Source organism: Manis pentadactyla, chromosome 2 (assembly GCF_030020395.1).
Source record: "Manis pentadactyla isolate mManPen7 chromosome 2, mManPen7.hap1, whole genome shotgun sequence".
Lineage (NCBI taxonomy): Eukaryota > Metazoa > Chordata > Mammalia > Pholidota > Manidae > Manis > Manis pentadactyla.
This window is the reverse complement of record NC_080020.1, coordinates 1,178,291-1,190,644: the sequence shown is the minus strand read 5'-3', so window position 1 is coordinate 1,190,644 and position 12,354 is coordinate 1,178,291. Positions and strand designations below refer to the sequence as shown.

General features: G+C 50.8%; 1 protein-coding gene across 6 annotated transcripts in view; it reads right to left on the bottom strand.

Annotated features, from left to right (window-relative positions):
• Nucleotides 1–709: 709 nt before the first annotated feature.
• The window catches only part of THSD1 (thrombospondin type 1 domain containing 1), a 30,053-nt gene continuing 18,408 nt past the window's right edge, over nucleotides 710–12,354 (bottom strand). For 5 of the 6 annotated variants that reach the window (XM_036904873.2, XM_036904871.2, XM_036904874.2 and 2 more), the window contains 2 exons: nucleotides 10,883–11,041; nucleotides 710–6,641 (listed from right to left, as the gene is read on the bottom strand). In XM_036904873.2, the coding sequence (XP_036760768.2) occupies nucleotides 5,812–6,641; nucleotides 10,883–11,041 (989 nt within the window). In that variant the 3' untranslated portion in view covers nucleotides 710–5,811. The remainder of the gene's footprint in view (nucleotides 6,642–10,882; nucleotides 11,042–12,354) is intronic. The other variant, XM_036904878.2, reaches the window with a different exon arrangement.

The following is a 12,354-nucleotide window of genomic DNA, read 5'->3' as shown; positions in this document are numbered from 1 at the left end:
GAAGTGAGACCGCTGGAGAATTGTCTCCCCACACATACGTGCGGTGGAGAGACCTGACCACTGCCACCTTAATCAGGGGCTCAAACCAAGCACAGCTAATAATGGACATGGCGCCTCCTGATGCGATGCAACACAAAGAACACAAACTCCTATGAGTCTTCAGTTGAATCTAATCAAGTCTTTACACATAATTTCCAGGTTACAAGAAATACAGGGAATGGAAGAACAAGGTACTGCCACCAGGAAGCAATCAGACACATAATCAACAAGACAACTGGCTCAATTTAAAAAGTCAATAGAAAAGGGTAAGTGGAGGGACAATCTAGTATAAAGGAAGACATAATTATGTGTAGTGCATGAATCTTGACTGGATTCTGGATCAGGAAAAGATATTTTGGGGACAACTGGGGAAATTTGAACATGGACTGGATATTTGATTATTTTAGAGCACTGTTCTCTTACGGGTGATAGTAATATGGGTTTTGTAGAACGTCATTCTTAGAAGATACATTTTGAAGGGACATGTATATCTGCAATGTAGCTTCAAATTGCTTGGCAACACACACGAGATTGACAGGAAATTGTTTCTATTCAACCATTTTCTATTAAAACTTCATATAGTTCAACTGAATAGACAAAACAAGCTTAGCAGATGTTAACAGTCATTAGAAGTCTCATTGTGGATATATAAGCTATTCTTTCAACTCTCCTGGTTTCAACATTTTATTAATACAATTTTGAAAAAACAAAATAAGACATAACAGTTTGACATAAAAACTCACAGAGGAAGTGAATCCTGTGTTTGCCACTTGGTGGCTGAGCGACAAGAATGATGCTGAGAGAAGGTGCTTGGGGAGGGGAAGGGCCTGTGGACAGCTTCATTCTATCCGTACTGTCCACGGGGTGCCCACCTTGTGGCCCCAGTAAGTGTGACCCTGCATGACAAAGGTGTGCTTTAGAACAAACTCGCTAAACATGGGGCTTTGGCCTCTAAAGCCCACCCACAAGATGCTGTATGGCCCGGGCGGGGTACCTAATTTCTCCAGGGACTTAGTGTTGAGTAGATCTGAAGAGAAGGAGGAAGAACTTAGAATGACTTCCAGATTTCTGACCCGGAGCGACACTTCAGGAAGAGGAGGCGTAAGCATCCAGGGATGGGGGGAGGTATTTCAGGCCAAAGGACTCAGAAAGGAGATTCTTCTGCTTAGAAGTGGCAATGAGGGCTCAGAGTCATCTAATTTTAACAAATCGGGATTTCTTTTTGTACCCCAAGCTGATGAAGAGAAACACAGAATATATCTATTTTTCAAATGTTCTACAATGAGCATATATAGTTTATTTTTAAGGAAAGGTTATTTTTAAAGCAGTTCTACAGTGCAAAGCTCAGAAGCAGGAAAAACTGATACAAGGTTTTGTATGAGCTATATTTTTACTTGAGTAAATTATGTGATTATATGATAAATATTAAGGTTTTAAGTGCATGCACATGAACTTATAAAATAAATTTATATTAATTAATAACAACAGAACATGGCTTGTGCATTTTGGCTTCAGTTAAGGGAGAAACGATAGTAACTCCAGGGTCAGGGTCACCCAACTGCAGCGGGGGTGGCATCCGGAGAAGAGGTGGGCAGTGAGTAGAAACATTCTCACAGCCAGATGCCAGGAGAAACAGCAGGCATGACAAGGCAGCTGGGGACATGAGCCATCCAGGGTCCCCAGGGAGGAACGAAAACACAGGAAGGGAGGTTGGACGTCCAGTCAACACCAGCACAAATGCTCCGATAACGGCCACAAGATGGCTCACTGATTACATTTCCAGGCATGAGTGACAGTCACCCAGACCCTCACCGTAACCCTGTTAGGTGGGATTGCTGTTTGGTTCGGTCTCATCAGAGATTGAAAAGCAGGGTGGGCAAACAGTACAGGAGGACCTACAATGAAAAGCAGTAGTTCTTTGCTTTTTACTTTCCGGCCTCGGTCCCACTTTGCAAGGGCAGTTCTGGCTTCCTGACTTTTCGACCTGCTGATGCTCTCCAACTGCGTACATGACCGAGTGCTATTTGAAGACACCACTGACTGACTCTTGCAAGGACAGACAGACACGGCTTAGTGGGCATCGCCCGGGCACACATGACAGACATTCCACGAGTCAGTTCTGTTGCCCACGTCTGCAGCTTCCGTCTCCTCGTGCTCGTTTCCAGGCTCTCAGATGGACACCACGTCCCTTGGATCTCCGTCTGTGAGAGGAGGATATCTGCGCCCCTATTTCCCCCAGGCTCCCCATCTCTGCTTCTACCTCAGCTTCTCATAAAGCCATAAAGCTGTGCTCTCCTCGGTTTCTGAAACAGGACATTTACATTCCATCTGTAGCCACAATTAAGCCTTCCGCACTTTGTGCTCAGGTTAGAGTCTGCTGGACGCCAATAAACAGCATTAAGCAATTATGTTTATGAAAACTTTCCTTCACACCAAAGCCAAGGACTGCTTCCTTCTCTGTGATGTGTCACAACCCGATGCTGCTCAATTGCTCAAAACCATGGTTAGGTATTCTTTTTTTCCTACTGTTTTCTTTTCTTGTTCAAACAGGAGAAGCCTGTGCCATCTTGCTCATTCTATCTGTTGCTCGGAATCCTTACTTTTTTTCTGCTTGAAGCCCATTTGACATCCTAGTCTAACCTGGTTCATATTTTTATTGGGGCTTTCTTTTTTAATTTCTACTTGCTTTTCTTCTTTTCACGAATTCCATGCCCATATCATGTGTCTTCAAGTTCTTCCAATTCTATGTTCTTTGAAATTCCTTTCCTTCCTGAAGCCCTATTCTTGCTTAAATATGCAATGGCACATAGCTGATATTCTCGGTCACACCTGCTGTTTCCTGAATAGCACGTCTTCCTTCGTTGTTTTACTGAAGGCGTTCCTGCCCAGATAATTCCCTGAGCAAAGGTGTATGGCAAGTTAAGATTTTAGTGTCTTTGCGTGTCTGACAGTCTTGTTTTGCCCTCACAAGTAATTTGAGTGTGCAGTTTTCCCAAGTTGAAAATCACTTTCCCCCAGAATTTTGAAGCTATTGTGCAACTGTCTCTAGTGCAGCTGAGAAAACCGATGCCAATATGATTCTTGTTTCTTACAGGGATTGGTATTTCCCCACCCTGGGAAAGCTGTTAGGATTTTCTCTGTATAACGTGTTTCCAAAACTTTCAAATGTGCAGGGCCTTTTCCATTCGCTCTAATCAAACTCAGGAGGCTCTTTTTAATCGAAAGCTCACATTTTAGTCATGGAAATTCTCATTGTATTATCACTTTAGTATCTTTCTCCCCTCCATTTCTCTGTTCTTTCTGGAATTTTTATTAGTTTCTGTTTGCACTGCCTCTGGGTTGTGTGTTTTGTGTTTTATATTCTCATATCTTACATACTTTTGCTCCAGTTTTGGGGTTATTTCCTCTGCTTTATCTTAAAATCTTCTATTGAATATCTCATTTCCAAGGGTTCTGTCCCATTTTCTGACTCCCCCTTTTTATAGCATCATGTTCTTGTTTAACAGATGTAATATCATTTTGCATCTCTCTAGTGATAAATACTTAATTTTGTAGGGTTTTTATTTGACTCTTTTTGTATTCCCTGAATTATACGTTTCCCCTGGGGTTATTTTTTCTGTTTTTCTTCACGATATTGTAGGCTTTTCTCAAATGTTTGGTGATTCTCAATTGTCAGGCAATTCTTAAGAATGAAAGAGGAAAAAGGCTGACTAGGAACTCTAAGCACATGTGTGGGGCTTGCTGACTGGCAGGCTTCAATTTAGGGTGAATATTCCAAGACCTGAGCACTGCGCTGAGCCCTCTCAAATGCTGGGATGCACATGGCTTCCTGCCGGGGTGAATGACACCTCCACCTGCCCAGGTTTTCTCAGTACTTTAGTATCTTAGATAAAGTCCCCTCTGGTCAGGTGTTGGCCGGCTTTGGTGCTGCCTGTGACTGGACACCCAGACGGCAGGGTTCTCGGCACCACAGCTGAGGAGCAGCGTGGAGACAGCCAGTTCATATACAGAGCGTCACTGTCTTCCGTCTTCTCTTCATAGCTTTTTCTCTAACTTTCACCTTCCCTGTGGCCGCTTTGGTAGCGATCTGACACTGCACAGAAACTCACTGTGAAGCACGGAGCAGCTGAGTGTGTATCCTTTGTCTTCCAAGGTTGGTACACAAGCCTGTGACCTTGTGAAGGGTACAAAGCTGTCTAGTATAATAAACTAAGAAAATGGAGATGAAAAAGTCTGGTTTCTCTTCTTTGCATCTGCACACACCAGCTGTCAGACACCACTGAAAAATCGATTCCTCCTGTTCCAGAAAGGAAGTATGTTTTAATTTTCAATAATAACAGCATAAATGAAGTGGTAATGCAATAAATAGAAGAGGAACTTTTAAAAGTACAGTATTTGCATTTGTGATTTTTTTTCGTCCCATCTAATTCCTCTCTCTCCAACGGTCCCTGAAATCACGCCAGCAGACTGACATCCTAATAAACTCTAAAAGGAAGAAGGAAAACCGTCTGACAGGCAGGGTGGGTGCGGCAGCTCGGGAGGTCATGACCAGCAAGAAGGAAAGCGCAGCTTCTCAAGTGTATGCAGATAAGGCCTTGGGTTCGAGGGCTGGAAGGAAGCACACAGATTGCAGAGTGCCCACAGGGCACCTGATGACAGCCTCCCAGTGAAGGAGCCCGGCCTTCGGGTTCTTTGTCTAGCCCCCACTTCCAAACAAAGCAAGCTGCAAGGCCAGCCCTAACCAGACAACAGAAAGCTTCCTCCCTTTGGTAAAAGTATGTCTCTGTCTGACCTATTATTGCAAGAAGGGCCATCTTTCTCCTGAAGTTTTTGCTGTTAGAGAAGATTCGTAAAAGCTGTGATAAATGAATGCAAAGAGTCTGGTAATTAGAATAAAAATTTGAGTCCATGTCCATGTAACCCTGTAGGAGTTCATTCCCATCCTGGGCCTCAAAAATTATTCAGTTGCAAAATGTGGTAGGCAGATGGAATCAGAAAACAAAAGTGATTCTAAGTTTCTAAAAGACTTCTGTTTTCCTCTTTACCTCCTTTCTTCCAACTAAAAAAGCTTAAGCTGCAAAATCATAATCTAGTCTACCTGCTTTTTGTGTACCTGAGATTAATTCACATACTTTCTGAGTAACATGATAAGCTTTAGAAACATACACCAGTTTCTGCATGGCCCCCTCTGGGGCTGTGGGGGTCAGTGTGGTCCAGTACAGGCAGTGTCCCAAGCCGGCAGCGTCCTGGCCAGCATCCACAGTCCATTCTCTCTCAGGAGACGATACCTTCCTTTCCGAACTGTTTATTTTTTTCTCAGAATGATGATGGATATATGGCCAGGTCTTCATTTGACTACCTGAATGATCAGTTTCTTACATTATTTCTCCAAGGCAGAATCAACTCACATAATTTTGTGTCAACTCACCAGAATTCTTCGTGGTATAAAAAACATTAAGCTATCACCCAACTCTGGCCCAGGGGGTCTCCTGGAATATCTTGCGGTACCCCCCCCCACCCAACACTTTCTGGGGGTAACAGTCCTAACTGGCCTCATCAGCGCACGGGCACCCTGCTCACTCCTGCCCCGGGAGAAGTCGAATTCCTCAGTGCTGGTAACTTAGTTCACCTCACTTCTGAGTAGCGCCGGCAGGGTCACCTCGCCCCGGCCCGCACCACCGTCGGGGCTGCCTACACGTTGGAGGCCGCGCCTGCAGTGCGGAGAGCGGGTCGGACCGCGGCGTCGCCCCTGCAGACGGGCCCGCGGCACGGCTAGATGCCCAGCCTCTCCGTGCCGAGCGCGCTGCCGGCGGCCGCCTCCTCGGGGGGCCCCGGGGGCCCCGGCGCGCGCCGCCCGGCGTCGGGGAGGCCGAAGGACGAGTTGTCGTAGAAGGCGGGCCCGGGCCGCGCGGGGAAGCTCCGCCGCCGCCCCCTGCGCGCCTGGCAGGCGCCGGCCCGGGGCCCCGGGGGCGAGGGGCCGCCCCGCGCTCGCTCCCCCGCGGCCGCGCCTGCGCCCGGCGGCCCGTCCTCCGCCGCGTCCCGGGCCCGCGGCCCCAGGGAGGACAGGCTGCGCTCGCGGAACGGCCGCGGCCGCCGGGCCTCGTGGAGGCTGGCCGTCCTCCGGAAGGGCGCGCCCTCGGCGGTGTCGGCGCGCGGGCCCCGCGACACGCGGTACAGCGTGGTGGCCTCGGTGAGCCCCCGCCGCCGCATCTCCTTGAGCTGCTGCTGCGCCAGGCGGTAGCTGAACAGCGGCGGGGCGATGCGCTGCGCGCCCGGGGGGCCGTCGTCCTCGGGCCGCCGGCAGGTCAGCGGGATGCCCGCGCCCCCCGGGCCCTCGCCCGCGTCCGAGGAGCTGCCGCGCCGCTCGCTCGGCTCGCAGATATTCTCCTCGTCGGAGTTCTTCCGGCAGCCGGGGGCGCCCAGGGAGCCGGGCCGCGCGGGTGCGCCGCAGGCGGGGGTGCGGCCCAGCCTGCGCCACAGCGCGAGCAGCACGGTGGCCGCCACGACGCACAGGCACAGCGAGATCCCCGCGACCGGCACCACGTCGCTGGACTTGGCGGGCCGCGGCGGCGGGCGCGGGCGCGGGCTGGACGGCCGGAGAGCTGCAGGGAGGGAGAACACAGGGGTAGCAGGCGTCTGCCGTGCGGGGGGCGCCTCACCAGGCCCAACACGCGGATTGCCAATCAGGGAGGTAGGTCGCCCCGAAATCCGCACGACTCACTCCGCACCGCGGGCCAGGAACTGCCGCCCCGCGTGCAGAAGCCTGTCTCGCTCGCCCCTTCTCAGCCGTCCGCTCCCTTCCTGCCTCCCACGTGGCACTGTTTCCTTCCCTGCTCTCTGACCGCTTTGCCCCACGGTCACCAGAACGTGACACCAGGACTGACACCAGCCGGGGCCCTGGCCTGTACTGCCACCCACCACACACGGGTGCCGGCCAGTGCCCCACGCGCCCAGGCCCGACCACAGCTGTCCGCAAGGCCTTCCACGGGCTCCCAGGCGACCCTCCCTCTGTCCCCCACCACACTGCTCCAAAGCGCCCGCCTCCCGCAGGCCCCTGCCTAGTGCTCTGCCTCAGCAGTCTGCCAGGCCGCAAACATGAGAAATTCTTAGGAAGTGCTCGGCCCCACCCACCCCAGCAGCTTCTGCCGCCCTCCTCCCCCGAAACTGACCAGCGCTGCACCCCGCTACCTCTTTCCCTGTGGAACTAGCGGCAGAAGTGAAGGCGGGTCCGGCAAGCGCTCTCCGTCCGGGCTGCCCTTCTCCCCAGGGCCCCTCCCTCTGTACCCATGCGCTCCGGCTTCTCTGTGCAGCTCCCCAGACACGTGCTCACGCTCTTCTCACCTGGAAGGCCTTTCTAGACAGGCCCCTCACTACTGCACAGGCGTGTCCTGGTCCTTACGTCCCCAGCCAAGCTTACAGAAGATACACATCTCTTACATGTGCTGACTTACTGCTTCCATCTCACCTCCTCCGGCTCCTGCGACCTGCCCTAGCGTCCCAGCGAAACAGCTCCTGCCCAGCTCATCAGTGACCGAGGGGCCCTCCGGACACCCCCCGACCTCTGCTGCACTGGCGCCTGTCCAGCACTTGCCTTCATTTTTCCCTTCTTGGTTCCAATGATAATACTCACTTATCTAATTCGGAGAGAACAGCATGAACGTCGGCGCCCGGGAGGCCAAGATCCCACTGTGGCTCCACCAGCTCTGCTCTCCCCACCCACGACTGCCCCGCACCTGCGCACCCACATCCCAGGCCTCGTCACCTGCCCCCCAGAACCCACCCAGTCCAGCCAGTCTGAAGGGCACGGCACCACTCCATGCAGGAACCAGAGGCTGGGCTTCTCCTTCAGGCTTCCCTCCCCAGGGCTCGCCCACCCAGAGCCTCCAAGTCGCGCTGGCCTCCGTATCCCCTCTGCCAGTCTCACTCTTCCCTGGGCCTCCTGAAACCCTAACAGGCCTCGCCGCCTCCACCCCTTCCCCTTGGACTGGTGCTCCACACACAGCCGGGAGACCCCCTGAAATACAAGCCCAAACCTTCAAGGGCCCCTGGGGCCTGGCCCTGCCTACCTGCCCGGCTTCGTTTTTACCCTCCCTCCTGACGCACTAGCCTGTAGCCACATTCAACTGGTTTCAGTTCTTTGGGTCTCAATGTGCCATCTCTATGCTTTCATTCATTGCTCCCTTTGCTAAAATTTCCTTTCTCACCTACTGCACCTGGATGATACCTACACTCAGCTCTCAAACTTCAGCTCAAATGTTCCTCTTGCAAGAGTGGCGGTGTTCCCAGCACGGACTGTCACCCCTGCACGTTGTCCACAGCAAGCTGAGGACTTTATCATGCACTGCATCTCACGTCTGGCATGTGTCTGCTGAGCTACATAAGCCCCTTCCCAGGCAGGGACAGGCCTTATCTATATTCCTAACCCTGGTCATGGTAATTTGCATAGAGTTGCTATTCAATAAGTGTTAGATTAATTGATTGAGTCATTATTAAAAAGAAATAGCAAAATGGCCACTATCCCAAACAGAACGAGGTTGCAAAAGCCGTTGGCTCCTCTTTTTCATGTTGAATGAGATGGACCAAATTAACTTAGGCCTACACTCACACCTTGGCCTAAAGACCTCCTTTCAGAACCAAACAAAACTCTATAAACTCACAACCAAGTGAAGACGGTTAAATGGTGAAGGACCTGCTTCCCGACGTGTCCCCTCTTCCCTGCAGGGACTGCCCTGTTGGCGGGCAGCAGCACTGTGGCTGACGCCGTGGCCTCTACTTAGCTGTGGTCTTTGACCCTGGCTGGCTCCCTTCATGGCCATGGCTGCCCAACCAACCCTAAAGCATGGACCTTGCCCATGTCTGCCTCACCTGGTCTTTCCTCTCTCCCTGAAGTGAAGCCTTCCTGATGATAAGCAGCCTGCAAACAGATCTTACATTCCCAAGGAGTGGAAAATAGGCTGAATACTTGGAAAAAGAACACTTGAAAGAAATGTTCGTTTTTAGCCAAATACACACTTATCTGAGGACCACTTAAGAATAGATGGAGAGGTGCCTGGAGCAGTTTCCTTTTTTACTAACTTACAATGTTCAGATCTCTAGTTCCTACCCAGCATTAAAGAGTTAGGATGCCACCACCTGAAATAATACCACACATCCTCAAAAACGATTTCCAATTCCAGGTTGTCAGGGGTTCTAGAAAGCTAGCCTGGCCTGTGTACAAAGGCCAGATATTCAGGACTTAATATGGGGTTGGATCTAGTGTCCTGCTTTCTAGCTTTATGGCCTTGGCCAGACCACGTACCTTCCCTGGCAGAGTCCTCACCTTCATGTGGAGATAATGATGTCCCTGCCCGATATGTGCAGGGCACTTAGGAAAATGCCTGGCAGGAAACAAGCTCTCCAGAGCTAAGCCTAGCATGACAGTCATTACTTTGCGGCATTATCATGGGCTTCAGGTGAGATAATGTATTTAAAGCACTGGAACAGCAGATGGCCCATAAATGGTTGGTACAGTCGTCACTTCTAAAGGTGCAGCAGAAGCCAGTGGCGATGATCTTAAATTCATTTGAGTATTACAGAACTCTAGATGGACAATCTCAACACAACATGCCTCCCCAGAAGTGGGAGGAACAGGTGTACTTGAAGTCACAGACATGGAAGGTGAATGGGACATGCCAAGGGAAAGAGTGGACAGAGCAGAGAGCCTCAGGGTACAGTATGGGGGTTAGAGCAGAGATTCGGGGTGGGGCCCAGGGCTTAGGAAAGAAGAGGGACCGGCTGAGGGCAGGAAGAGCCTGGGTCTGAGGCTGTGATAGGAAAAACACGAGGGAGAGACCATCCTCTGGATGCTGAGTACAGAACAAGGCCTACAGCACTGGCTGGAAAGACGAGGCAGCAAGAATGACTTTCTAAGGTCACAGGTGGGGACACTGGCCAAGGCGCTGCCAGGTACCTGGGTTTTGGCTGAAAGGTGCTCAATATCTAAACAGAAAACACCCAACTCCTCCAGATCCCAAAGGGACAAGAAATTAGGGACAGTTTTCTAACCTGGAACTGGAGAGTGGAAGACATCAGGACTTGACAGAAGGACTTTATCTAAGGGTCAGGACCAGGGCACAGGCCAGTCAACTAAATGGGAGCCAGTGTGTATCAGACGGTGAGACGGTGTGTGGGAAGAGCAAGGACTACACTGTGACGTCTGGCGAATGAAGGGGATTCAGCTCCCTAAGCTGAAGCAAAGCTAGCCAGCCATGAGAGTATCACCCCTCTAGACCATTCACACCAAACACTCATTGAGCGCTGACTAGTGTGTACCTTCCGGAGGCTCAGAGGATGACGGAAAGGCCAGTCTCCGGGTGACGGCAAGAAGGAATCCCACCTCCTCCTCTTGGGTAGGGGTGATAAAGAATAAAATGTAGGGCCACTCAGGGGATTAGATGGGGTCTCGCCCCATTTGACAAATAAGTCCCTGGGGCTTCTCTAAGATGAAGAGGAGAAAAAGAAATGTTTAATGTTTTCCCACAGTTTGGGTGGGGAGAAGTAACAAAAGCAAAACCAAAAAAATCTTGGGAGGAAATAATCCTCCCTCCCGTTTTGCTATTTTAAAAAACGATTTCATATGTCTGAGTCTTTAGTTTAGAGAGACTGCCTGGTCGTTTCCCTCTCCAGTGTTAAAGCCCATCATCTCACTGGCAGCTGCTCAGCCACAGCCACGCTAAGGAGCACAGTGAGGAGAGCCCGCGGCAGGAACAGGCCTGGCGAATCCTCTCCTGCCGCACACGATTCCCTGGCAGGCCCGGCTTCAGCTACCTCTGGGGACAGACTTCCCAAGGAAGGGGGTACCTACCGGCGCAGTCCTCCAGGGAGCACGGAGAGGCCTCCGAGGGCGTCCCAGGGCAGCCAGGTCTGGAGGGGAAGGGGCTCAGGCACGTGCGGCGACGCTCTCGGACGCCGTCCCCACACGTGGCACTACACTGGCTCCACGGCTGCCACAGTCCCCAAGTCTCTGCAAGGACATTAGCCACGCTTTAAATGACTGTAGTGCATTGGAGAATCAGAATTTAACTGCACCCAAATGAAGCAGCAAAACTCAAATCTCAGGCCTGGAAAAGTGAGTAAATGAAAATATTTCCAAAGATGTGGGAGGCTGGAAAGAGTGTTGCTTCTTCCTGTAAAAAAATGGAAAGCTGTATAATCTACAAAATATTAACCTTTCTAGAACCCATCACAGAGATAAGGTCACAGGGCAGCCAAATGGCCTAAAATATGAGGAAAAAGGTTCTTCAAGGAAAGGCAGGATGGAAACGTTGCTTCCTAGGGCAAACACCAGGCCCCATATCAGCTGGTGACAAAAAAAGTCATCTAAAAAGTATATCTGAATTGCTAACATCCTAGTGTGGACTAGGATAAGAATATAGGAACTCTGGGAGCCATTCAGGAATCTGTACCACCTGCAGGCTCTTTATAAATCTCACCGGATGCTCACAAGAAGGAATGAGGGCAGCTGCAAGAGCGGAGAAAGCCTCATGGTGGGTGCCTGGGGGAAAGGTGCAAACCTCACCCAGATCCTCTTCCCCATCTGCTCTATCAACAAAAAATCTCAACCACTGGAGACAAAGCAGAAAGCCCTGTCACTCTACGAGAACCATTTGAGACTCAGTGTTGCTAGGGAATGGAAAAATTAGAAAATCCTTCACCCCTGGAAAGGAGCAGAAAATATCTGGGGTCCAGACTACTAGAGAGCTTCTACTACTGCAGAAGGGCATGACATTGGCAGGGCCCCACCCCTGAGGCTCAGAGGCGCAGAACTTGCCTAAGACAGGCTGAACTAAAACAAGGGGATGCCCCATCCCATGACACAACAGCCCCCTCCATGCTGGCAATTACCAAGTATCGAGTAACAAGTCTACTGCCAGGACAGGGGAAAGAGTGACAGGTGAAAACCTCTCTAATGCGCAGGTCCAAAGCCAAAGATGCAACGGAAGTGTGGAGAAAAACCTTCTTGCAACCCAACTCCTATCCTAAACACAAAGGGACGTTAGACAATTTTGAACTCTCATGCCCTGAGGGCAGCCATAGCAACAGCAAAAACCCAAACACAGCTCAACTCCATACTCCACTGACCAAATCCCGGCACGTAAGGCCTACCTAAAGTGGGATATGCCCCTTCCCAGGTAGTAACACTATTTATTGGTGTCTACAGTTCTAAATAAGATGTCTGCCTTTCAACCAAAATCATCAGACACACAAAAAAGCAAGAAAAAACAATAAACTATCAATTAACTAAGTAATCAAGAGAACCAGACTCAGATGTGTCTC